The sequence below is a fragment of the Conger conger genome, chromosome 11 (assembly GCF_963514075.1).
Source record: "Conger conger chromosome 11, fConCon1.1, whole genome shotgun sequence".
Lineage (NCBI taxonomy): Eukaryota > Metazoa > Chordata > Actinopteri > Anguilliformes > Congridae > Conger > Conger conger.
In genome coordinates this window covers 31,801,803-31,829,607 of record NC_083770.1, presented here as the reverse complement: position 1 = coordinate 31,829,607, position 27,805 = coordinate 31,801,803, and the positions used below count along the sequence as shown (strand labels likewise).

Sequence of the window (27,805 nt, the reverse complement as noted above, 5' to 3'; positions counted from 1 at the left end):
CGTGACAACAGATTGCAATATTTGTTATAAAGCAGCGTTTAAGATCAAGCATTGTTATATGAATACTTGTGCATAGTTTTCTCACAATAACCTCTGTGGTACTGAATATCTATTTTTATTATTTATTTATGTATTGTTTTTGGAAAGTCACAGGAAGTTACGTTACTCCAACTTCCTCTTAGCAACCGACCTGATCCACGCTATCGCTGGTTTCTAAGACAGGAGCAAATAGAAAACAAGTGCCTGCTTTTCCATTGTTCATCAAGCTAGACAGAATTTTAACCTAGTAATCAAAAAGGAGAGTAAGTAGCTACCACGATTGACATTTTTGCAACGTAAGATGCAGGTCGTTAGCTGGGTTGCTAGCTAACATGATAGGGCCTATGTAATACAACTGATCTACCGTAAGTGAGTTAGCTAGCTAGCTAGGTAAAAGTGCAGTTTGTTGTGTTGTTGTTTAGTATAGATATAACGTTTGCAAGCTGGGGTAATTACAGTCTACTTAAGTTGAATTGCAATCGAACGAGAGGAGCGTACGTAGCTAACGTTCGTTAGCTTTCCAAATCATTTTAGTTTTAGGATTGTTAACTTAGCTAGCTAGCCAAGTAAGCATTCACGGTATGGGTCATATATATAGCGTGCATATAGCCAGACTAAGTTTTGGTTTACTCGCGAGAATAGACGGATGAGATGTTATATTAGGTACCACGTCGTTAATTGGTAGCCTACCTTGCCCATGAGGGACAGGTTGCTTGGCATGATATAATCAATATTTTTCTCTTTCAGATCAATAATTTAGATAACGATGAGCGAGCAAATTAAGTTTATAGTGGAGCAGCTCAATAAAGACCCCTTCAAGAAAAGTTTCAATCTCATAACTTTTGACTCCCTGGAGCCCATGCAACTGCTGCAGATTCTCAATGATGTCCTGGCCGAGATTGATCCCAAGGTTGGTCTGAATCTGTAGTTTTCAAAAGTACTTAAAAAGTATTATGACTGTTCCTGTTCATGATATAAAATAATAACTGTGATAGGATGTGTCTGTGTGTCTTTATACATGAATTTAGCTAGCTGTATGCATATGGAGAAGTTTCATTCAAGACATCCTTGTTTTCCAGCAAGCCATTGATATTCGTGAGGAGATGCCGGAGCAGACGGCAAAGAGAATGTTTACTTTATTAGGAATGCTTAAGTACCGACCTCCAGGAAACTCTGCTGAAGCGTGAGTCTGCCCATCTGTGGTCTTGTTTTAAAAGGTCTTAAAGCGAGTAGGGCTGACTACGGCTTAATGAGTCATATGCATGCAAAACATTCTACTAAAGGTTTCTGTGATTCTGATAAATTACAAGATTACCCTATCTTTCCTAGAGTCTTTTTCTTTTTGCCATTTGGCAAATAGTCATTACACGGTGCAGATGTCTATGAGGAAAGCGGCTCTCCGTCCTTCTCAATGTGTTCTCTGCAATCCTTCTGGCTGCAGGAGCAGTTTTCGACAGGGCCTGGTGACTGGCAGCAAGCCAGTGGTGCACCCTGTCCTACACTGGCTGCTGATGAGGATCCCGGAGCTAAAGAAGAGGGCTTACCTGGCCCGCTTCCTCATGAAGCTGGAGGTGCCTGCAGAGTTCCTGCAGGATGAGGTTATCGCTGATACCTACCATCAGGTGAGCCTGCAGCACCCTGCGCAGATCAGTCACCTCATCTGCTTGCACTACCTGTTCATCCATTTTAAAAGCGAGAGTCTGTTGTCATGTGCTGTTAATTAACTGCACTGCCTTTAAGGTTTTTAGATGGAGCAGTCCCAATAGACAGCGGAGGAAATAGCAACAATTAAAGCACAGTAGCCTTAGTGATGTAGCCTATTATATTCATCATATCATAACAGATAAGAATCACAAGATGGTCAAAGAAATCACTTGAAGGACCTCATTTTTACTCTTGTTTTGCTTTATGTTTAGTATATGTTCTTGATGTATTTACAATGTAACAATATGTATTCAAGTTTGTATTTTGAATATGTATTTTACATTCAAGTGTGACTTTCAAGAGTACTTTCATTATAATTGTCACACCTTTTCCTTTCCTGCTGTAGAGAATTATCAGAATTTCACATACAAATAACTAAACATTCCTTAATCATGGGCTGGGTTGTAATGGGTGATCAGCAGCTTAGTCAAAATGTACTTTTTGATCACATATGTAAATCACTTTTGGTTATATTTTAGATGATTTACAGATTCTATATTTGTCTCATTGGTAAGATTTTAAAGGGCTAGCATGTTATTTACCTTATACTGTTTCTTTAAACTGTTTTTCTTTTTGTTTTTTTATCAGTATGAGGAGCTGGTGGATGGATTCAAGGGCTATCACAAGGAATGTGAACAGCTGAAGAGTTCTGGCTTCTCCACTGCTGAGATACGAAGGGTGAAATTAGAGCTAGCAATTTGTGTGTCTGCGGAAATCTGTGCGATGACCCTGTGTAATGACCCTGAGTAACTTGCCCATGCCACCTGATTTATTATGTCAGTTTTACTGGACTGCTTTCTGTACTAAATCACTTGAAGGACCCAGCAGCACCATAGCCACACTTGCCAAGCTGTATTTAATTGCTGGCTCCAGAACTTCACACTCTAAGGGGAATTTATTCAGGATTAGAGATTATATTGAATCATTTGTGTTCAATATTTATATAATATTGAATACATTTATATTGATTATTGCATATATGAACATTGAATAGATAATATTCAATAATCCATATTCAATATATTGACTATAAATGTAATAGAACATCTACAAAGGGTACTTGCTACATTTTCAATAACTGATAAATTGCTACTGATGCCAGTTTTGTCAGTTTCGCGACAGATGTGAAGAATCTTGCCATCTGTGCTGATTTCCTCGCTTACTTATGCTTCTTGAAAAAGGTAAATTATTCCATGCATACATATTATTTTTGTGTGATCATAGTATTCCCCAATTTCAGGACATTGGTGCAATGGAGGAGGAGAAGGACCAGCTGATCAAGAGAGTGGAGCGTCTGAAGAAGAGGGTAAGGCTGTCCTCTATACGGATCCTGCCTCCTGGATTCCTGCCTCTCAAGCTCCAGCTGAGCAATGAAGGCATGACCTCAGACATGTGTGAACTGATTCCTTGCATTAGTGAGATCAGATACGCTTTTCACAAGCCAAGGCGTTAGCTGGTGACAGGACAGGGTTAGGTGCTTAATGAAGTGCTAATTTAGTATGTCTGACTGGGTTACAGTGCCAGGAGAAGCCACCAGATGCCAGGGAAGTGGCTCTTGGAAGTCTTGGTGAAACCCAATCTGTGCAGGTTGAAGATCTTACTGTCCTGTAATGGATGCATCTGTCCACTAGGTGGAGTCGGTGTCCAACCACCAGCACATGCTTGAGCTGGCAAGACAACTGCGGGTTGAGAAGGAGAGAGAGGAGTCGCTTGTTCACCAGAAACAGGAACAGAAGAACCAGGTACCTGGGGATAGATGGGCTCTCTGAATGGCAACCTTCTTGTTTTGCTTTATATCCCCCTCTGTACTTTGACATTATATTTGCTGATATATCAAAGTAAAAAATGATCTCTGGCTCAAACTCTTTACTTTTTAATGAAAAACAAAGATCCTATTGCTGTATTTTTGGGTCCATGGCCAATAAGTCAGTGAAATAGAAATAGCAGCACTTTGTTTTCAGCACTGGTCTGTGCAAGGCAGGGCTGTCATTTGACTTGTTTAATTATCAAACTAAAAAAACAACTGTTTCAATATTAAAAGTTTGAACTTGTAATCCCATGGCCTAGGTTAAATAAGGGGCAGTTATGCACTTATGGTAGCGCTTCGTATAGTAAACAGCAGGCCATTTTACTGTTTTGTCTAAAGGGTATGCCTTTAGGTAGCCTAAAAGTTCATGTGTGGGTCATGCTATTTGCATGTCCTGTAGGCCGTACATTCTACATGGAGGATTTAAGGAAAATGCAACTCCACTGCAAGTGATTCAGCACCAGGAGTGCCATTTGAAAAAAAAAAAAAAAAAACACATTCTTTTGGAGACAAAATAATAACAAGGAAAATTGTCTGTAACGTATGCAGGCAGCAACTGATGTAATAATCCTCCACAGGCAATACAATAGTAATCTCTGATTCACAATTCTGAAGTTAGGTCTCTGCTGTCTTGTACACTACCTTTTACCTTTCAAACATTCAAAATAATAGGAACTGCTAAAGACATGCTAAAACTTTATGGCACCTTGAGAGAGGCAAGGAAAATCATCAGTATCTGTTTGGACCACATCCTCATCCTTATGTTAAGTGTGTGCCTCACATGAGAAAAATGCTTGCTATGTGTTTAAGAATGCCCCATTTGGATACTGTGTGTGTGTGTGTGTGTGTGTGTGTGTGTTTGTCTGTGTTTGTGCATGCGTGCGTGTGTGTGTCCATGCCCATGCGTGCGTACGCGCGTGTGTGTGTTTGCCCGTACGTGTGTGTGCGTGTGTGTGTTTGCCCGCGTGTGTGTGTTTGCCCGTGTGTGCGTGTTTGCCTGTGTGTGTTTGCCCGTGCGTGTGTGCGTGTGTGCGTGTGTGTGTGTGTGTTTGTTCATGCATGTATGCGTGTGTGTGTGTGTGTGTGTGTGTGTGTGTGTTTGCCCGTGCGTGTGTGTGTGTGTGTTTGCCCGTGTGTGTGTGTGTGTGTGTGTGTGTGTGTAGCTGTTCCAGGCAGAGCAGAGGCTGCAGAGATCGCAGCTACAGCTGAAGGACCTGCGACAGGCAGCAGCAGATGCCAAACCGGAGAGTGAGTGTGAGCGCCCGTGCCCAGACAGAGCTGCTAACGCCACACTGGGGCAGCGAGGGCAGACCCCGGCTGGCTTACTTCACTGCTAATTGCTTTAGATCAATTTAGGCTCAGTGATCTGCCACACTTTTGAAGTGCTCCATTTGCCCCCTCGTGGAGCCTCGTCTGCCCTCCCCCGTCTGTGTCTGTCTCAAGCCTCTTTACAATCAAAAGGGGGATTTACGCATTTACAGTTTTAAAAATGGGCTGTGAAGCCGAAAAGGAAAAACAGGCTCCTCACGTTTAGCACCACATGTGTTTTACTCAGATTATTGGGCAATGGTGTTATTAATGAGCATGTGACTTGGTATTACATTTATTTGTTCATATGCTTGAAGGGTTGTGTGTATATATATATATTCATAGGGTCCTATCAATAACATCAAACACAAGTGTCATTGCTAGTTTGACACTTTTTCCCTCCAGTGTCTTGAATGTTAAAATAGGAAATGACCATGCGTCTGTTTAGGCAGGTTGGTCTTTAAATGAGGTGTGGTCATACACATTCTGCATTTGTGTTGTGAGCAACCAAAACATGGTCTGAATGATGATGATTTTTTGAATGACATGTCGCAGTTTCAGTTCTATTTTAACGGCATAATATTAGGCTATTCTGTAACGGTACATCCTACTGTCTGTTACACACTCAGAGACACAAACAAACATGCAGAAAAATGTCAGGATTACAATATGAAAGATTGTTATTATTGTGTATTTTTATAAAGAAAATAATGTCATAACAGATGGTAATAATATCAGTCCGTATTAGACAGTCGCAGTAATGGTGAATAAAACTGGCCAATGGCCAATTTTGGAATAATGGTTAACCATTAAATACATGTTTGATGATATGAATATAGTGTGTGAATGATCAAAACTCATGAAAACTGTAGAGAGGAGTTTTGTAGTAGGCTAGTGGAAATATGCTTAAGTTTGTGTAAGTCAGGTGGAACATTAAAATACAGCCCTCAGATGACCTGGATAGTCCTTGTGGCGTGCTGTGCGTTATATAACATCGCAACAGTCATGGATGTGTTCTGCATAAATGACGACACATTACAGGACTTCAGAAGTCCTGGTGAACTGCACGCCAATTAAAACTGCCAGAAGAGCTGCCTCGTCTTCATGTAAGCAGCCAGAATGGTTTATCTCACTGAATGAATCCAAAGCTTTGTCCAGCCAATATTAATGGACATTTAAATCACCTTAATGCATTGCCTGTTTCTTCAAAAAGCCTTCTTCACATTTTAAGAATTCCATAATGTTAGTTATTAAGACCCTGTTGATTTCCCTTGTTACTCCATAATTGAACAAAGCCATTCTAAAGAGAACTAAAAGTCTAATTAAGAAAAATTATCCTTTTAAAAAATCCGCCTTCAGATTAGCAATCTGCCATGGGGCAAACGCAGTTGGCTTTAAAGGGAATGGAAGATGAAATTCTGATTGGTTTATTGTATGTTATGGCCAAGACAGAGCCCAGCCACACTTTGCACATGACCTATCCACCGTGAAACTATCGAAAGTTCATCTGACCACAACCAAAATGGACTTGTCTTGCGCTATAGACTGCGTTATGAATATAAAAATAGAGCCCCTAGTCTTCACGATTCTTTTTAAGACGGTGGTCTGAAATGCTGTGATATTTGCTGCAGGGTGGCATCTCCAGCGATGATGGGTACCCCCTCACCATCTGGAAGTGAATCCTGATTATGCCAGTGCTGACTATAACAGAGTCCTGTGTGAGGCCTCATAATTAGCCCCAGTGTCTGTCAGGGATAGCTGGCAGGATACTCATCGCGAAGTGCAAATGCAGCTGGTCTGCCTCCGTGATTTGGAGAAAAACTGTGTGTGTGTGTCCTTCATGGGCATGATGGGATAGCATGCAGTTGTCATGGTGTGTAGTTTCATGCGACTGCATCAGGCACTAGCTTTTCGCAGGCCTGTTGAAATGTATTTTTCTTGGGTGTGGTGTGGTGGTAACATTGTGAATTGGTGCTGTGGACATTTCAGGCTTAATGAAGAGGCTGGAGGAGGAGATCAAGTTCAACTCCTACATGGCGACTGACAAGCTGCCCAAAGAGCTGGAGAGCAAGAAGCGCACGGCGCAGTACCTGCAGAAGGTGGTGGCTGAGCCGGCCATGGGCCAGACAGAGCTGGGAGAGCTGGAGGACAAGGTCAGCCCCGCTCGTCAGTGGACCACTGCAGTTTCACACACACAATGCAGCTGAACACATTAGTAACTGTCTAAATGGTGGCACTGCACACTACATGGTGCCAGATAGGTCAGGAAGTAAAACTACAAATCCCAGCCATTGTGCTTCTAGTTTCTTCTGTTATTGTTGGCTTATAAGCCATTTTGTACCTTATGATTTCAGCCAGGAGTCAGAATTCTGCTTCTGCCAAATCAGGACCAACAGTGAAGAGCACAGAGCAATGTTTATATTTCTTAGCTTTTTGGTCAATTATGAGTGAGCACTGGAAGACGGAAATCTTTGTGTCACAATAAAAAGTATTGTCCATCTTAACTACAGTAATGTAATGAGTCATGTGTTATGAGCTGGTGAATTGATATATGTGGATATAGTTCTGAAAGCATCTTCCCCTCTCAGATCCGTGAGATAAACATGCAAATTAACCAGCTGATTGAAAAGAGAATGATGAGGAATGACCCTATGGATGACAAACTCTCCCTCTTCAGACAGCAGGTAAGCTCCTAAACACCATTTACATTCTCATGTTTACTTACACATCTGCATAACTTGGCATGTCAGAGTGTCAACGATGTCATCAAATATTCATCATTTGCATTTAGAAATAAGCAATAGTGGTTTCTCATAGTCTCCCAATCCCTGCTCCTAAGAATGAAAATGGCCTTTAACATGTCCTCCCCCTACTCCAATGAAGTAAAATAACCTTCGTTATTTATCTTAATGTTAGCTTATTGTAATATTAATCTCTGCGTCACTACAAATATTTATATTTGAAAATATCAAATGAAAACCAACAAGAAATAAAGTTAATCAAGAGCGTGTGTATATGCATTTCTGAACAGAAATACGATTCTTTATTTACATTTACTAACACATTTGACGTCTTACCCAGATCCAGTACTAAAGACGCCGACTCAGTGATTAAAGTCCACTTTGCTATGTGTTTAAGGTATCCAGTAGCAGATGGCTTTGAAAGACAAACAAAATGGGATATTTTCTTGTCACTCCAGGAAATGAAAATGTAATGCAAGCCTGTTATCTCAGGTTTATAGTCCTGGTTACAGCATGAGTAAGCATGATATTTCCAGGTCCTGTATGGAAGACATGTTTGTTATCAGATAAGCTCGACCAATAAAGGCAAGCGGATGCTTGAGGCCGTTTCTAGTTCTGGTATACAGCTAGAAACGTTGACAGTGTTCCAGGCCGTATATTTTCTTGGGCGAGACGCGGTGATTTTAATCCGAGAGAGGCGACTGCGGTTTAGCAAGCGCTGCTTTGTCCTGCGTGTTTAAAATTGCGTAAGCCGGATTGTTAACATTAAGGATTTGAAAGACTCCTTGTGGAGCTTTGAAACTGGCTGTTTGCGTGACCCGAATCATCCTCTTCCATTTGTTAAAAGTAATGACGTCAGGCCTGCATTTCGTTTTTGACACTGAAAGCACATTTAAAATGCAAGACTGGCCCTGTCTCAATTGTGCATGCGGTACAGGAGCTCCAGTGCTGTGATTTTGTGATCAGTAGATGATCTGTAGGGAATGCAGAGAGAAAAGAGGCTATCGTGCTCATTGCAGATCGCATTCGTGCTGCAAGCCTGCTCCTACCAATCCAGCATAGAGGGGGGGGGTCGCCATAGCGACAAAGTGCTCAGTGTAGATTCTCCTTTGTGCTCAGGCACATACTGCCTTTAGGTGTATATAGTTACCTAACTGTCTGTGTCCCAGCCCTGTGCACCAGGACTGCTGGGAACCAGGTGAATGGCTTAAAACCGGAAAACTGAGGCCCTTTGCGATGGTACGGCCAGAGTTCCCATCCTCCTTTCCTCCGAGAGCTTCACTATCTCTTCCCTTGATGAATTCTTACCCCTGGCTTTTTAACAGCACCATATAAGGCTAAAATATGGCAGGCAGTGTGCTCTCTGATGCCAAATTTAGACTGGATATGGGAAAGGTTTGTAAGCAGTGACACACATTCTTTTTTGTGTTGAAGGAAATAATTTCTTTAAATAAACAGGGATTTTAAATCTGGAGGATCTGGAGAATTTTTAAATGTAAAGTATTAAAAGAATAATCTGAGTAATACCTTAAGCACCACTTCTTTGTAGCCTCTGATGTGGAAACAACATAAAAAACATGGAATGGACAGGGATACCTGTAATATGCTGCGTGGATATTTATGTTTCCTGCATTGGTTATTTCACACATGTACAAACTACCACTATAATTATTATTACAATTGCTCTACAAAAGACTACTGCAAAAATAATATTTCTCTGTAGTCAAAACTATTCTGCTGAAATAATTTTATTTTACCAAATACTGCCTGAGAAGTAATGTAATTTGAGCAAAGCAAATTAGGTCATTATCTTCACTTAGATTCTTAATTTAGATTAAGCAGAAACTGATAGATTTCATTTGTACGTTCCATATCACTTAAATATAATTAGAGAAGCACATTCTTGTGGATAAAAATGTCTCTGGCGCAAATTGTATCGTAGTATATTCAGGTTGATTGTGAACATTAGTTGTAGTATTGCGAGCAGCGGGACCGATGCCTGGTTTGACCCTTCCAGGCCTCCATCATCGCGCGTAGGAAGGAAGCGAAGGCAGAAGAGCTGCAGGAGGCGCGGGAGGAGCTGGGGGGCTGTGAGAGGGACCTGACGCAGAAGAACAGCCAGGCCCGGGACCTGGATGGCACAGAGGTCATCCGAGGAGACGAGGTACTGCAGCACCAACGCCTCTTAACACCAATCGCCGAATTGAACACCACGGCTAATACCCTACCATACATCACTGTGATGCTACTCGTGCTACTCAGAACACTGTGAAACACTTAATATCCTATCACAATCCTAAACACCATTAATAGTGCCCTATCATCAGTAGTGGAACGTGGGGTCAGGGACAGTGCCGTCAACAACGCTGAATCATTGTAACATGCAGTGCAGTCCGTAAGTATTTGGACAGTGGTAAGTAAGTTCTTTAGGCTCTGTACTCCAGCACATTGGATTTGAAATGAAATGATGAATATGAGGTTAAAGTGCAGACAACATTAATTTGGGGGTGTTCACATCCACATTGGGTGATCCGTATTGGAATTACATTCCTATTTTAGGGGAGTAATTGAAAAAGTAATTGAACAGTCAGGTGTATTCAGATGCTACCTTAGTGCAGGTGTTTCAGTAGCTTTCAGGAGCTTTCAGTATCTGGTCTTGATTCTGGGCTTTTTATTGCCTTTGGAGTCTGTTGTGCCAGTGACAGTGAAGGAAGCCATTTTGAGGCAGAAAAATAAGAAAACAAGACCAAGCGAGCCTGGTTTAGCCAGACCCTTATGTAGCTGAGGGGGAGTATGTGTGGCAGAAACTATATGGGTTGATCCATGCCTGTCAACGCAAGTGGAACTGGACCCCCTGTGTTAAGGTGTTAAATACAGTATAATTCCCATTTTTCCCATAGGCTACATTTACTTCCTTCAGTGAGGCAGTTCCAGCTCAGTAGGCGACTTGTATTACTACATAATGTTAGAAAATGTGTTTTGTGGCTTTAAGAGCTTTTGGTTGTGGCTGGGCACTAGTAGCTTTGAGATTGCCACTGCATCGTTGTGTATTGATTCCATTAGCTAAATCGGGAATACTGTGGAAACAAACAAGCCGGCAAATACATACCATCTGCTTCACGGATCAATGCCGTTTATCTCTTCACTCACTTAACACAGTGGAATGAATGGATATTTTATTAGTGGAGTTTTGAAGTCAGTTGAAACTTCCCTGATCAGGAAAGGTAGCAATGTTTATTTATGTAGGGATGTGTGTATACATACACTCAGTGATCACTTTATTAGGTAGATCTGTACACCAGCTTGCTAATGCGAATATTTAATCTGCCAATCACGTAGCAGCAAATAAATGCATAAAAGCGGGCACTTTATTAGGTATTTATTAGACTTCTTTTTTAGACTTATCAAGTCTTCTGTGGCTGTAGCCTATCCACTTAGAGGTTTGACACATTGTATACCACTGTATACCACTGTTGTAATGCATGTTTTTTTGCATTACTGTCACCTTCCTGTCAGCTTCGACCAGTCTGGCCCTTCTCCTCTGACCTCTCTCATTAACAACGTGTTTCTGCCTGCTGAACTGCAACTCACTGTCCACTGATAAGGACTTTACAACACTGCAGTACATTTAGTACCCTACTGTGTGGAAAACAGAAACATGCTAAACTGCACTGAGCATACAACCAATTTGAGCAGCAAACCCATCACTAAATGGAATGAATGTAGATCTATAGAACATCCTCGGGGAGTCTGTCTTATATACTGGTTCAGCAGTAACCTCAATGAGACTACTGTGATGTGCCATTTATGGTAACTATTTGAGTCTCTTAACTTCTGGTCTCCCAGGACAATAATCATGTTTTTCTATGATTAAAAAAAGATGATACAGGTTTGGGAGCAAGATTACACCATGAAATATATAAGGCCACCACAAATAATTTGAAGCAATATGGCTTAGTTTTATGATGAACAGAAAGGATTTGGTGTAATTTGACCTCTCCGTGCTTTTCCTTGTTTGTTATAATAAAGCTTCCACTGCGTAAGAGGATGTTAAATTAGGTCTAATGGAAAAAATCTGTTCCGAGGGCCTCTGCTTTTGTTCACTGCACAGATACAATATCCTCCCGCAGATCCTTTACTGAATGGTGGTTTTTGTCTTTGACCGTTCTCATTTTCCTGCTCGTTTCAAACCCCTTGAGGCAGCTGAGGTTACGTGATATATAATGTGTGAAGTAAAGAAATTACGTATTTTAATAGCCGCTATTTACGTATTTCGGTAAACACTGGCAAAGCATCTGCTATCCTTCGCTTCGCTTTCCCGCATTCCCATGCAGGGGATATTAATAGCCCACTGAAGAAAACCCCATAACTGGACAGTATCATTCAAATCGCCAAAAAAATCATTCTTTCCTGCAAACCCTTGTTTAATCCCACTTCTAAATATATCCACCAAAACAGTGAACGAGCAGCCCCCCCTCCCCCTGCCAGCAGCCCAGAGAAAATAAATAGAGCTTATCTACAGTGAATGGATATATATTTTTTCCTTTGACCGTGAGGAGCTCCATTGACAGTGAGGGACATTCTTTCGGCGGGGCGGAAGGTAGCCCCTTGGAGCACGTGGTGCAGGAGTGCACGGCCGTACTGGATGAAGGGGAGGAGAGGAGACGGTTCTCTTAAATCGTGATGGAGGCCTCACCGTTAATCCCCTTGAGCCAGCAGAGCTGCGCTCGGCCATAAACAGGTCTATGTTGGCCCATGCCGGAGCCCCGGCCGCTTCACTGCCGACTTTTTTACGAGCAGATGTTCTGTCCCCGCCCCGCCCCCCCCGTCCCCCTAGCCTAACGACGGGAGGCACTGGGACCGCGTGTGGGGAACGCAGCCCCCTGTGTGATTTTATCAGCCTCTTTCAATGGTCACCTCTGTCCAAAGCATCCCAGTCCAAACTTAGAAAGAAGCGGCCAAGTGATGGATAACTGAAACTGGAGAGAGAGAGAGAGAGAGAGAGAGAGAGAGCGGGAGAGGGAGAGACGGAGACGGAGTGAGAGAGGGAGAGAATAGGGCTGGCCTTGACAGGGAGAGATGGAGGGCACCCTTTTATGGTAGCATGGCAGCCGGGGGGAAGGAAAGGGTGGGAAAGGGTCTGTGGATTTATCTTATTTGAAAGCGGTGGAAAAGATCCACGCTTATTTACACTCTGAGAACTCGCTCACTGTTGTTCGGTCTGTTGCCACGGTGAGCTTATCAGAGGTATGTTCTGTCTTGTCAATGACAAAGGGCATGTGTCTCCCAGAAAGCATGGGTCTGGTCTGTGCGCTGTGCATTGTACACTCACTGCAAGCTCATCTTCCTTTGGGTTATTTCACCCCATTACAAGGCTCCCTGTTTAACTTGCATTTTTGAGTAACAAAATAAGAAAAAGTAATGTACTTCACATGCAGTGAAACAAACTTGTAATGTTTAAATATCAATGCGCATAACTCAGGTGCTGGTAGAACACCAGCACCAGATCTAGTTTTGCTGTAGTCAAGGGGTGCTACCTTAGTTTTAGTTTACTGCTCTATAAACAACACCGGTTCACTCCTGTACCTCAGTAAAATCTTTAGGATACACTTACAGTCCACAAAATGTAAATGTTATTTTTCTACAAATTTAAAATAAATGTTCCTTGTTGAAGTCAATCCCACTTCTTTCTGTCAGCTTAGGTTTTCCTCTGCAGTCCAGCAGCTGCGCAGTTCCTGCGTCAGAATGCGGCTCTTCATGCGCAGTTGATGCAGGCAGGCACAGGCAGCCATTTTGCTTCTGTATGGCAAGGCAGGGGTTGCCTTGCCTACTGAAATCCTCCCTCCCTGGGGGAGTCTATGGCAAACCTAGGCACCAGCCCAGTGGGCAGCCTGCCACAGTCAGCACAGGCACTGTTGCAATTTGATTTTGGACAGTGGGACTCCCTACTGTACTTGAGATACAACTTGTTTTCAGTCATACAACTTAAAACTATCAGTTGAACCTATATAATGTGCAAGTTCTGAACTGTAGCCATATTTTTGGTTTGCTTTAATGTCATTGGTTTTCTGCATTGTACTCTGCTCGTGTGCATGGGTCCCCTTAAATGACACAAAATCTGCTGAATGAACCATCTTCAGTGCAAACTCGCACCTGAAATTCGCCAGAAATAAATTCATACAAGCTCCATCTTTTTTTTCTTCTTTTTTTTAACACACTTTAAAATACTTTTGTTCTTGTTTCCAGTAACTTTCAGTTGCCGTTTGCTATAGTGAGGAAGATTTTTTCCGCAGGTGTGTTAACCTCAGCTCACGCTGAATAGCAAATCACTGCTGTGAGTCATTCTTCAAAAACTGTTTTGCTGAATGTCTTTAAGCTATTTACCAGCTCACTGTTGGATTATACATTTATTTATACCCCCAGGTTTTCACATCCTGGCTCCAGTGTCTATTTCAAACAGCAATCCCAGGGCTCTCAAGTGTGTTCCCCAGTAAATAGTTTAAAGAATAAAATGGTGCATTAGCTAATTTAGCCACAGTTGTTTGGTGGGCATATGTGACAATGGAGCACTATGCAGCATTATTCTCACTGGCTTATTCTCTTCAACCTTGTCTGCCCTTGATGTCCCAAAATACTCAAACCCATAAACTCACACCGCACATACACACACACAAGCCCAGCATGCTCCAAGAGGCATACAGCACATTGTGTGATTTCTGGGGGTCATTCTCCCCTGCGCTTCTGACAACATTTATAGCTGTTGGCTATGCTGGAGTCTCGCAGCACCCAGACTGAAGAGGCATGGGGGGGGGAGGGGGGGACAAGTGCACTGGGGGCTGGGCGGTTTGGGATTGGCCATATGAAGATGTTTGCTTTACCCCTGGCCCTGTGCCCGAGGGGTCAGGTTTCTCCCACAGATCACAGAGACGTCCCCTGGGCGCCTCAAACCCTGCCATCCCATCACTCAAACATTTGTTTTCTCCGAGTGTATTTCATGTATTCTAACACTGCTGGGTATAAAGCCATAGCAGTCTCTCTCTCTCACTCTCTCTCTCTCTCTCTCTCTCTCTCTCTCTCTCATCCTCTCATCATCATCTCTCTCACCTCTCTCTCTTGTACCCGCTCTCTGTCTCTCTCACCATCTCTCTCTCCCTTATCTGTCTTCACAAAGAAATTGCTGTAGCAGCACTAATTAACACAATCAAGGCTCAGGGACCCAGAGATGCCAGAATGTGGTCTGTCCCGGTAGCCCAAGAGGCGGCCCCATTATTTTTTGCTGGCTGGGTCAGACACCCTGCCAGCGCTGGGCAGCTATACAATATAACCTGAGCTTCATCTGATGCCCGTATAAGCTTGAGTTCTGCAAATGTCTGACTTAAAATACACTGGCTTGCATAGAGTGGTGGTCGCACAGCAGTGGGACTCTCATTTTCACTGTTTCCTGGCTGGGAGAACCCCCATCATGGCTGACGTCTGACCTGGGTGTTTGTAGTTCTCTGCGTTTCTGATTTCCCCCTATTCCTTTCTTCCCAATTTGGAATGGATAAGCTATGTTCTGCTTTACATCTAGCAAAGCCCCTTCGAGAAGGGGTGGAAAAGGGCACATGCCCATCAGTAGCCAGGCCAGTCGCTGCAGGTCAGATAGGAAGACACTGGTAATGGAGGGGGACAATGTCTCTTAGGAGGAGTTTGTGGGAGTGAGTCGGTGAATTGGACAGAAAGTACTTGCATAAAATCTGCATGACGGATTTCTTCTGCCTACAGCACAATACCAATAGTTAAAGGAAATTATATACTCACACACAAACATATATATGAAAGTGATAGCGTCCATTTGTAAACGCTGTGTTTATCTGCGTTTTCTCCTTTCCTCAGTTTAAACGGTTCTTGGGGAAACTGCGGAGCAAGAGCACCGTGTTCAAGAAGAGGAGGCAGGAGATGGCGGAGCTGAGGGCAGAGTATGGCATCCTGCAGAGGACAGAGGAGATCCTGAAACAGCGCCACGAAGCCGTCCAGCAGCAGCTGGTAATCCAGGGGCCCCCTCCTCCCCGCACACGCACGCAATCCCCTCCGCCATCCCATGCCATTCCATGCAAATTGCCCAAACTGTGAAGTGACACAAGCTTCCTAGAAATGATTTCACACCTCTTATAACCCTCCCTGCTCCCAAGTTGCTGATAGCCCGTCTGACGCAGGGAGGCTGAGCCCGAGCTATTTTGCGAAGGGCGCATCTGCTCCGCACGGCTGACGCTTGCGCGCGGGGAGGGGGGGTTTCGCTGGGAGAGAATGTGTTTTTCCCCCCAGCTGGGTCACGAGCCGCGCTCGAACGTCCCCTCCCCGCCCTGTCGCTGTGGGTTACTCACCCCCTGCACCGAGCTGTCAGTCCGCCTCAGAGCTCCTCCCACTCTGAGACGCTGAGCAGACCTGCTTGTTTCTGGCTCCTCTGCAGCACACCGGCCCTCCAGTGCTGAGCGTCGGCTGCGCTCCCCGTCCTACACTCAAACGTTCACATGAAGTCATCGTTGGGCAGAGCGCGCGCTCAACCTGATAGATTTATGATTTTTGATGGCCCGAGCACTTCGAGTATCTGTTATGAGCCGCAGTACCAAGTAGGGCTGCGAGTGTCTGATCGGCGCCTGGCCCGGTTTGTCCGAGGAGGCGGAGCAGGGTGGCTCTGTGCCTGAGAGGAAAGCCTCAAAGTATGAAGCATTCCTAGTTGCTGGGCGTTCTAACTGGAAGGGGTTCCAGCATGGTCAGTACAGACCCAGCAGTGTCCACGGGGTCAGGAAGTGGGCTCTATCGCTCTATCTTTATTTATACTTTAAAGTGCGTCTAGGGACTGTGGGCACAAACCGGCCTTGGCTGACAAAACACTTCCATGCAGTCATCCCATCATTTTATTGCTCTGTGTGTTGCTGTTAACCTGTGTTTGGCCTCACCAAGGAAAAAACTAAATGTGCAAGTAACCCTACAGCTCTACTTGGAACACACATTCTTAGCATGGTGCTGTTTATAATATCTGTTTTAAGTACACTGAAGCTTATTTGCAACAGTAGAAAGAAGTTTATTCTTCTTGTAATTTTAGTCTCTTCTCTACATTCAGTTGAGTACAACAGATTTCCCTGTGGGAAAATATACTGATATGTTCGATATACTATATCTTATTATCCTAATGTGTTTTTTCTGGGGCCCCATTGTTAGCCTGTGTTAAAGGGCAGAGCCCACTGGTTTAGGGCATGCAAATCCCCACTGTAATATCACACGGAGGTGAAACCCATCCTCATGCCCACCAGGCTCCCCGCTGTAACCGGCAGAAAGGACAGAGTGCTCTGTAGTCTCAGGTGTCGGGCCCATCTTGGGACGCCTGTGTGGACGTAGTCCTTGCCAAAGCACTCAGCGGCCCAGGGGGGGCGGTTCACATCAGTTTTACGACATCACACTTTCCAGTAATCGACTCTCGCAGACAAATAATAAACTGAATGTGCTGACAGCTCGTTGGATTAAATTGCAAGTTTCAAGGCAAGGCACAATTGCAAGACACAGTGGATTTAATTTCTATTATTACACCTCCCTAGTATTAATCATTATTAAACCATTGATTTATTTAACTACAGTGAATTGTTGGGGTTGTTCTGCTAGAAAGATATCTTCTACAATCAGAGGCTTTATTGCTATTAGAAGACTACAGGGCCCCTGGTCTGGATATGACCAGTCACAGTCAGATGTCCATGGCAAATTTCCCTCTAAAGAGCGAAAAGGTATGTCTTAACTTATCTTAGAAACAGAGAAGGGCTCTCCTCCTCTCCCTATCACTCGTGTAACTCTCTGTGTGTTTTCTGTTTGCGTGGTGTGTGAGTGCAGCAGTCCATGGAAGCGAAGAAGGGGATCTCGGGGTACAGTGACACCCAGGAGGAGCTGGAGAGAGTGTCAGCCATCAAGAGCGAGCTGGACCAAATGAAGGGCCGCACCCTGGACGACATGTCTGAGATGGTGAATGAACGGGCAGATGGGGACCCCTCCGGAGATATTTTTGATTGTGCCATTTTTGTGCTGTACCTACTCCCCTCACCCCACCCCACCCTTACTGCCCTGTTGCCTGCCTGCCAAGTAATCTGTGCACTGCACCAAATGCGCACCTAGTGGCGTGCAACAAGAGCCACGTGTAACCAGATCCATTCCCTCGGTCATGACCCTTTGCTGAAGCTAAGCGGTCTATTTGCTTGTCTTCTGGAGAAAAGAGGGTGCACAATTCCACGAACGCAACCTTGCAGTAAATCTCAAAATTAACCCTTGTGGCCTGTCTGTCATCCAGCACGGACGGGAGAGGCCGTCCCTGATCAGGCCCCGGGCCAAAATGTTGGTCTTTAATGGACCACGGTTTGAGGGTCAGCCGTGTCTGTGGTTGGCAGACCCTATTCTTGGCACGGGCGGCGGTCTTGGATAGGGATCGTGGCATACCAGGCCATTGCTGGGGACATTCACTGACTTTATGACTGGAACCTGTTGAAAACGGCCCCTACGCTGCACCCTGTGTCAGTCCCGGTCCTGCTGGGGCAGGAAAGCAGGGGTTGGACGTCACCTTCAGTGATATCACTCGGATAAGATGTCTGCTGAGGACTATTTGATTACCATGTGATCTGTAGAGATGGCCTCTATACTTATTGAATACATCCATGTGGAAAAGTTGTTATCATATCAAAGGCCATACTCTGTCCTGTCTTTGTGGAGAAGATGTTTCCTCCCCTTTTTTCATTCTCTCATTATATCACAGTCCCTTTCATATATAGGCTACATATAATGACTTACTGTAATTAGGCTTACTACAATGGCATTAAAAATACATAATATTGTATAATACTGTATAATACTGTATAATCATCATAATCATAACTTGCTATAATCGTAATCGCTTTTGATTTTTAAAGAGACAAATAATAATTTAGAACTAATCGCATATGAGACTGACCAAAGTAAACTATGGGCAGAAAATGTAATTGGGTTTATTATTCTCAGGTTAAGAAGCTCAACTCTGTGATCGTGGAGAAGAAGTCTGCTCTGGCTCCAGTTATTAAGGAGCTGAGGCCTTTGAGACAACAGTGCCAGGTAAAATCCTCACATTAATAAAGCCCACACACATACACACAGAAATAGACAGTTGCACATACACGCACGCACGTGCACATACAGTGCAGTGAGTTCATAAGTATTTGGACAATGGTGCAACTTCTGTTCTTCTGGTTCTGTACTCCAGCACATTGGATTTGAAATCACACAATGAGTAAAGTGCAGATGTAATATTTACATATCAGGTGATCCCTGTAGGAATTAAATCCTCTTTTATACTGTCCCCCCACCAAAGGTGGTCAGTTGGATTAGACGGGTATATTAAATTGCATGTTTAGTGCAGGTATAACAATGTTACTGTATGTAGTATCTAGTCTTGATTCTTTGTCTTTGGAGAATAAATTGTTGTACGGCGTGGATGTGACTGTCTGTCAGTGACTTCACAAACAGGCAGTACTGCGAGGTGCAAACCACTCATTGACTGCAAAAAACAGGATAGCCATGTTACAGTTTGCTCAATAGTACCTAAAAGAGCCTGCAGAGTTCTGGAAGAAGGTCTTGTAGACAGATGAGACCAAGATTGACTTGTACGGGTCCTCTGGCTACAGAGAACATTTTTGCATTGTACACACCTGTCAATCAATATGTACTCATTATTCATGAAACATTTTATGGCTGGAGTCAATCACTCTTACTCTGAAAGTAATCCAAATCATGTCTTGTGTTTTTTTCATAATTATCATTGTAGGGTAGGCAACTGAGTTTGAATTGAAACCATTTTTATCTATGTATAGCCTTTATAACTGTTTGCCACCTTGATGTAAATGTCACTATACAAAAAATAAAACTGATGGTTTAATTGATCGTTATTGTGTCTGGACACAACAAGAAGGCTTTGTCCTTTTGCACTGAATAATCGCTGATTTCTGGCAAAAACTATCCAAAAACTGGGAGTCCAGATGTAATTCGCAGCCTTGGGTTTGGAGGGGGCGGGTTAGGAGTGAGAGGATTGGAGGGCAGGCACATGACGGAGACTAATCCGCTATTGTAACCTGTGGAGGACGCTGGTGTGGTGGAACGTGGGGAGCGGTATGTTGGCTGGATCAGAGACCGTGGCTCCCACGTGCGTCCTGACGTGGGGCCACACAGGTGTTGAGGTGTTCTCACCAGCGGAAAACTATTAAATGCATGCCGGCCATCAAGGTGACAACTGTGCTGAGTGACGAGGATGTGAGGGGGCGGGGGGGAGGGGGGGGAGGGGGTGGTCCTCCGTGATGTCAGCGTTTCCATGGCTTTGTTTATTGGTGCGTAATTGTGTGTGTGCCTGTGTGTCATAATAGGAGCTCACACAGGAGTACGAGGAAAAGAAAGCCCAGTATGACAGCTGTGCCGCGGGATTGGAGAGTAATCGGTCCAAACTGGAGCAGGTAACTGCTATTCCACTCACATGTCTGGGGTAGCGGCGTCATCCATTGGCAATGCAAGCCACTCCACTAACCGTAGTCCTTGTCATTCCTTCAGTGGCTTCAAAATAATTCTTACCATGCAATCTTACTGTTAGTAAGAAAATTGTTGGCAACACTTATTATTTTCAAGCATTATTAAAGGGAACCTGCACTGGAAAAAAAATATATATATCACACCGACTCAACATACAGTGAATAGTGATTTATGAAAATCTAATTTAGTTCCACATCTAATTTAATACCTTCATGCCATTTGCATTTCACAAGCGGAGGAGTTTCTTTACAGACACAATGGAGCAATGCATCGTGGGATTGTTGTTGCTTCATGACCCAAGGATATGCTTTTTGATGGCACTTTGAATTTTCTCTGTGGCTCCGGTTTTAATGGTTTCAGAAATGCATGGTGTTCATTCACCATTGTATCAAAAATAGCTTCCTCCATCTTTAAAGATGCAGTAAGAGCAAGAATGATTTTCAATTTGATTCTTGTTATCATCAAATTTACTTAATAGTGCATGACACCACCTGTATACACCCCCTGCTTGATGCAAAGATAGATGCAAATCATGAGTGACCCAAGAGAAAAAGAACATCCAACTAAAAGGGAGAAGAGGCTGCAATTCCAAAGAGCATTTGTATATAAACAAAGTCTTCAGCTTTCCCTTTTTGAAAGACAGTAATGAAAAGGTAAGGTCAGTTTTGAGCCAAATTAGAAAAATTCTATCTTCAGATTGTGGAGATTCCATTTTACTATTAGCTTTTATATTTGGAGACATTAATCAATTTTGATTAATCACTGTCTGCAGTGTGACGGAAAACGTATTTGATAGTCTGTGTGTTCTCAGACCACAGTAATGAGAGATTAATGGTACTTATTCTATATTTAGAGGAATCAAAAACATGCCTAGGCTTATAACTGCTCTCAAGCTGAGCTCCAATACAGAAAAGAGCTGAAGAATTGGTGTATTCAATAATGGCATCAAGCTCAGCTCAAATTATATATATTTATTAGGGCTGAAATATACAGTGGGGTCCAAAAGTCTGAGACCACATTGAAAATCGGGAATAATGTAAATAAACAGAAGGTTTTAGGATTTTTTATTTTTTAGAACAAATTAAAGTTACTTCAAAGCTATGCAAGAACTATTTGAAGACCAAAGATGAGCAAGCAGTGCTGCACAATCTACAATCACCTGACCTCAACCCCACTGATTTTTCAAAGATTTAGCTATTCAATCAAATTGTTATTCTGATAATGTAATTTGTAATGAAAAGGTTTGTGTTAAATTAGAAAACAATGGAAATATTGGAATGGAAACACTTGTGGTCTTAGACTTTTGGACCCCACTGTATAACGAAACAGTGATGGCCTTTTCCCTGGGTTCGAACCCCCCCCCCCCCCATAAATGTTATGCCCAGTGCAGGGCTCCATATATCCCACCCTAATTTGGAATGTCCAGTTATCTGCAACCACAGCAGCATTATTGCGCAAGTCCCACTCCATCCTCGGGAGAATATTGATATCCGCAGTTCTCTTCCAAAACACATGGTGTCACTTCTACTTTCCACACCGCAGACTATGGCTAAGCTCGTATACAGTGGGGTCTAACAAAGTCATGTCGTATGCAGCTTTGACGTGCAGTCTACTGGTGCCCTTATCACTGGGGTGTCACTAGAGAGAGGTGGAACGTGGACCTCAAACCGACTGAACCCTCCCTTACCCTCCATACCCTGGGCGATGCAATTGCCAGTTGGTGCCTTAACCAAATGATTCATCCAGCAGCTCTGCGTGTTTTTCTATGTAAGCAAATTTCCCAGGCTCTCTGGGTGCCAAATCTTGTTATGCATCTACGTGTGCATGACTTGTCCCTACATCCCACACAGGAAGTGAGGGCGCTCAGGGAGGAAATGGCCCAGGAGGAAAGCCGATACCACTACATCAACTGCATGAGGCAGGTGAGGGTGCATCTCGCCGCGCAAGCACAGCCCTCCTCACAGACACCTGTGCCGTCAGCGGACACCCGAGCCCCCTGTGTGGTGTGCCTTTCCTCTGCAGGTCATTGAGATGCAAATGGAGAGGGCGGCGGATGAGATGAAGGCATACGTGTCTCCTGACCCGCAAGAGAGGAGGAAGGCAATCAGGTGGGCCTCGGCACACCATCTGCCCGGAAATTCATTGGTCACACAAAAACTCCACCTTTGTGGGCGGAGGTGGCTTTCTCTGCACAGCTGCAGCCCCTGTATGAGTCGTCATTAACATGACAAAAAAAAGAGATAGAGATATCCTGAGACCTCAGATTAGAAGTCTTGGCTATGTGGCTACCTTTGTATCATATGTTAAACTTTCCTTTAATTACTGTATAGTAGGTTTGACCATTGGGGGGTTGAACTGTTGTTACAGCCTGTCCTACATTCAGTAGTTTATGTGTTTGAGTGTGGGAGAGTTTGTGTTATCACGGGGGAACACTGCAGCCTTGCTGGCATTGGTGACCCCATGTTAACGCTCACTTACTACTACTCCCATTTGCTAAGTTTGAATAAATATATTTTACTGGACAATTTTTTTTTTTTAAGCCACAAGATTATTTTAGTTGCTTAGTTCAGTTAAACAATAGCATTAGACCTTTAGCTCCTCGCAGTGAGAAAGACAAACACACTGTACAGCGCGGTGATGGAGAGTATACTGGTCTGAATTGCCTGTAAGGAAAAGGGAAAAACACACCAGCTGTTGGCAGTTCACAAGTTCTTTTGTAGAAGAATCGTCACGTTACAGTGGACGAACCATTGTGCACTACTGATGACCTCGTTACCCCCACTCTGCTGCCCCTCACCCCTCCCCCCCTCACAGCTCCTGTCCAGCTGCTGGGGGTGCTTTTCATGATAAACATTCCTTACCATTATAGTGACTTAGTGACAGAAGGAACCAGAAGCCTCTGTGCGAACTAACGGTGCTCGGTGTCTCTGTTCTTTCCAGGGAACAGTACATGAAGAATATCGCAGAGCAAGAGAGTTTGGGAAAGGTGAGAGGAGAGGCTTATTGTCTGTGGTCCGTGTCCAGAATCCTGATCCATTTCCCAGATCATGTTTCACTGACATCTGAAACAATTAATCCCCTGCAGACCCATGGGGGCCAGCCTCGCAGCAACCCCAACCCCAACCCAAACCCCTCCCCCACCCAACCCCCATCACCTTTCCGCCGCTGCCCCCCCCCCCCCCCCCCAGCAACACACCCACTTTGGTGGGACAATGCAATCTTATCAATAAGAGATGCTTCCTATGGCCAGCGGTGGATGACGAGTCATACCACAAACATACCACGTCTAAAATGGAAGAGTGCATTGGCTGCACTCGAGGGTCACATTTTCGTGCGCTTCCCTGTCTTTGAAACTCTGCAGAGGCTGCAACCCATGTCGCAATATGCAATTGGTTGAATGAAGTTGGGGGAGGTTTGCTGACCGCTGTTCTGGCACATTCGTAAGCAGGCTTCTCATTCAATGATTTTCACAACTCTGAGAAAACTGAGATGGCCAAACGGTGTATACTGCCACCCATTGTTCTTGGGTGTAATGATTCATAGTAATCTGGAAAGCGCAATAACCCAGCCCTTCATGAACATTAGCCTGCCACTTGGCACAGAACAGATGTGCATAAAACAGGTATAACGTACAGTATCTGTTCATTACCAGGCTGCCCAACATCTGTGCTGTAGACCACATGCAGTGTTGGGCCTCCAGCCTCACATTCCCCTGTGAGTACGCCCTAATCTGCTGGTGGCCCCCTTTCCTCCTCTAACTGAGGCACATCAGAGTGCTCGTTTTTCCCCATCTATGGTGTGGAACATCTGAGCCCAGCAGTAAATGCATAAAAATGGATATTTAGTCTGACAGGCTCATGTTCTCGGTTTCACTCGCACTCTCCAGCAAAGACTCAATAAGCTTGTTCCTGCAGCATAGCTAGTAGACAGGAAGCCAAGCACAGATAAGTAAAGGCTCAGAATATTGTACATGGAGCTTGCAGCGAGTGAACCCATGTGTGAGGGAGACATCAAAGGCAGGACACCTGTGGCCACAGAATCAAAGGTGACATCTCGGCGCTCTGCTCCCTGCTGCCTCCCAAGCCCCTGTTTTGTAAACAGTTCTGATAATATCCTTCAAACCCCCTGAAGATCAAACCACAGTGTCTTCTGATTTTAATGGGTTTACTATAAATAAACCTTTGTTCTCAGTTATCCATTTAATAGCAAAGGGTCTGAGGTGTCTATTAAGTCTCATGAGCTTCATCTCAACCCCATTTCCTACATTCATCTTACGAGGTAGGTCTGACTAAAATTGAGAACCTCCTTTTAACTGAGCCCAAGACGTGAGCTCCAGAACACTTCTTCCTTTTTTCCTGTTTTCCTGCGAATGTGTATTTATTTGTATTAATGTGTGCAATGCAAGTAACATTCACTGAATACAACACTCATACTAACCATACCATACAAATCATAATAGTCACACTAACACTGTACATTAGTGATCATTGCTAACCATTACAAGTCATCCACCCGAGGTGGAAAGTGCAGGGTTTGGTGCAGACTGAGCTGAGGAGCTCTGTGCTCTCTTGCGGGAACAGAAGCTGCGGGAGACCCAGAAGGCCGTGCGGGAGAGCCACGGGCCCAACATGAAGCAGGTGAAGATGTGGCGCGACCTGGAGCAGCTGATGGAGTGCAAGAGGCAATGCTTCATGAGGGCCCAGAGTCAGGCGTCTATCGGCCAGGTCATCCAGGAAGGGGGCGAGGACAGGCTGGTACTATGAGGGCCAGGCCCCGCGGCCCCACTTTGGGCTCACACCTCTGCAGAGGGCTCTAAACAAGTGTCTTAGGTTTCAGCTCACTGTCACGTGGGATGTATTCAGATACGCTTGTGTAATTACTGTACTGCACATTACAATGCCTATGTAGGCTTTGAACAGCTGTTTTGAACAGTTGTTCGTTTTATAATGTTAACTATCTTCCTATCACTTTTTTTGTATGTCAGACCTTTCTTCCAGCTGCTGTGGGTAAGAATAATATGGCGTTTCCCACATTATGCACAAAGAGAAAAACGTCACCGTACAACTGCGTACAATTTAACCTTTTATCTTTCCTCAAGAAAAGCCTTTCCGCTGCAGAGAATGGGGCAGGGGTGCTCGGTGAGGCCAGGGCAGAGAGAACACATGTTGTAGGAGGTGTTGTGTAGATAAGAGGGGGGTCCGCTTTCTCTGGCCTGCGGACTTCAAACGAACCCACGGCTTCCATTCTGACACATCTTTAAGAATACTGCTCCTGCCTGTGCATCTAAAGATAACGGCCTACAAAGTGTTGCACTTGGGACACTGTTGCTCCCTGTTATTTTGGGAAACAACAGACATGACCTTGTGTAGAAGAGCTTGCCAATTTTGGAATTCACCCGGACCTCCGCTGTTTCGGGACGATAATATGTTATATGTGAGGGGGGCAGTCATCCTCTGACTGAACATGAATATTCCATATTTACATGCGCTTCTGCTTGTTATTTTATTTATTTGTTTTTATTATGGCATTAGTGCTTACCACCATTTGGGGCAGTGTCTTTATTATTTAAATGAATGACTGAAGTCAGACTTCAATATAATTTTAAATGTATATATTTTTGTGTGATTTTGTAGTCTTTTGTTGACTAGATTGCTTTTCTTTCAAAATATGCAATGAGCTGGGAAAATTGAAGTCACCTACACATTGGGAAATGGTCATTGAAAAATGGAATGCTTCACATGTTTGTGTGCTCCACCTATGGGTATGCTAGAAAAAAAAATTGTTCCAAGTTTACTTTTATTGTGGTCACTTAACTTTTCCAGTAACATAAACCTCAAATCATCAACTGACATTTCATCTCTCGCTATACATGCACATATTTGAGATGCCAAACCTATGATGGCTAGAGGTATGAAAGCATGTGGACTAAGATGGGACCACTGCAAAGCAAATATAGAATTACCCATTAGAATGCTGATCAAATGAAATGGTTTGTTCTTTCGTGTAGGTTGTCAGTAGTTTAAATGAGCATTTATTGCACATGATTTTATTGACTCTAAATTATCATTAATTAATGTTTTCCTTTCTAATTACAGCCCTTATTTACTCCCTTTGGAATTGTACAGGAATTATTCTGTGAACGCTTATCTTGATAGTGGATTCATTGCTTGACGTGTGCATTTTTGTGTGTAAGAAACCTGCATTGTAAAGCAAATTTTCTGATGAGAAAATATTCAAGTCCATTTTTCGCCGAAGGTACAGTCCCCTCAGAAAGTATTGGAACAGCAAGGCCAATTCCTTTGTTTTTGCAATACACTGAATACATTTGGGGTTGAGATTGAAAGATAAACACGAGACTTAATCAAGAGTTCAGAATTTCCTGGTATTTACAGCAAGATGTGTTAAACTACTTATAACATAGCACCTTTGGTATCAAGCCACCAAATGTTTAGGTGAAAAGTATTGGAACTGAGAGTAATTAAGTAAATGAAAGTAACACTTAATATTTGGTAGCATATTCCTTGCTTGCAATAACTGCATCAAGCCTGCAACCCACTGATATCACCAAACTGTTGCATTCTTATGTGATGCTTTTCCCGGCTTTTACTGCAGCCTTTTTCAATTGTTGGTATCAGGATTTTTTTCCCTTCAATCTCCTCTTCAGGAGGCAAAATGCATGCTCAATTGGGTTAAGGTCTGATGTTTGACTTGGCCAGTCTTAAACCTTCCACTTTTTCTCCCAAATGAAGTCCCTAATGGTTTGGGTCATTGTCTTATTGCATGATGAAGTTCCTCCCAATTACTTTCTGGACATATTTCTCTGTAAGTTGGCAGACTTACATGTTTTGGTAGACTTCTGAGTTTATCCTGCTGCTACCATCATGAGTAACATCATCAATAAAGATTAGTGAGCCCACTCCAGAAGCAGCCATGCAAGCCAAAGCTATAACACTTCCTCCACCGTGCTTTACAGATGAGCTTGCATGTTTTGGATCATGAGCAGATCCCTTTTTTCTCTCCAAACTGTGGCCTTTCCATCACTTTGGTAGAGGTTAATATTGGTCTCGTCAGTCCATAAAACTGTGTTCCAAAACTTTTGAGACTCATCTCTGTACTTCTTTGCAAATTGTTCTCGCCTTCCGATTCTTACAACTGATGAGTGGTTTGAATTTTGTGGTATAGCCTCTATATTGCTGCTCTTTTTCGAAAGGTTGATAGAGATACCTTCATCCCTTCCCTGTGGAGATTGTTTGTGATGTCACGGACAGATGTTTTGGGGGTTTTCTTCACAGCTCTCACAATGCTTCTACCATCAACTGCTGTTTTCCTTGGTTGACCTGTTGGATGTCTGTTGCTCAATACGCCAGCGGTTTCTTTCTTTTTCAGGACATTCCAAGTTGGTATACAAGCTATCCTCAATGCTTGTGCAATGGCTCTGATCGATTTCCTCTCTTTTCTAAGCTTTAAAATGGCTTGCTTTTCTCCCAAAGACAGCTGTCTGGTCTTTATGTTTGGTTTATCTAACACAAATGCAGTCTTCAAAACCCAAGGCTAAAACCAAGTTATTGGTTAAACAATAAGTATTTGTTGTTTAACCAATCAATCTAACAAGAAACACCTGTCAGTCACATGTTCCAATACT

General features: G+C 43.6%; 1 protein-coding gene across 3 annotated transcripts; it reads left to right on the top strand.

Annotated features, from left to right (window-relative positions):
* Positions 1–177: 177 nt before the first annotated feature.
* On the top strand, positions 178–26,393 carry ift81 (intraflagellar transport 81 homolog). Of its 3 annotated transcripts, none has more exons than XM_061260328.1 (19): positions 178–302; positions 787–949; positions 1,119–1,222; positions 1,481–1,661; positions 2,332–2,421; positions 2,984–3,049; positions 3,375–3,485; positions 4,714–4,798; positions 6,848–7,011; positions 7,447–7,542; positions 9,617–9,763; positions 15,475–15,624; positions 17,461–17,589; positions 18,613–18,702; positions 20,004–20,090; positions 22,014–22,085; positions 22,186–22,271; positions 23,104–23,149; positions 24,744–26,393. In XM_061260328.1, the coding sequence occupies exons 2-19, from the start codon at positions 806–808 to the stop codon at positions 24,924–24,926; spliced, it is 2,031 nt and encodes a 676-aa protein (XP_061116312.1). In that variant the 5' UTR covers positions 178–302; positions 787–805; the 3' UTR covers positions 24,927–26,393. The 3 variants fall into 3 exon arrangements, with proteins under 3 accessions (XP_061116312.1, XP_061116313.1, XP_061116315.1); XM_061260329.1 differs by having other exon boundaries at positions 297–404; XM_061260331.1 differs by lacking the exon at positions 178–302 and adding an exon at positions 468–487.
* The last annotated feature ends 1,412 nt before the right edge of the window (positions 26,394–27,805 follow it).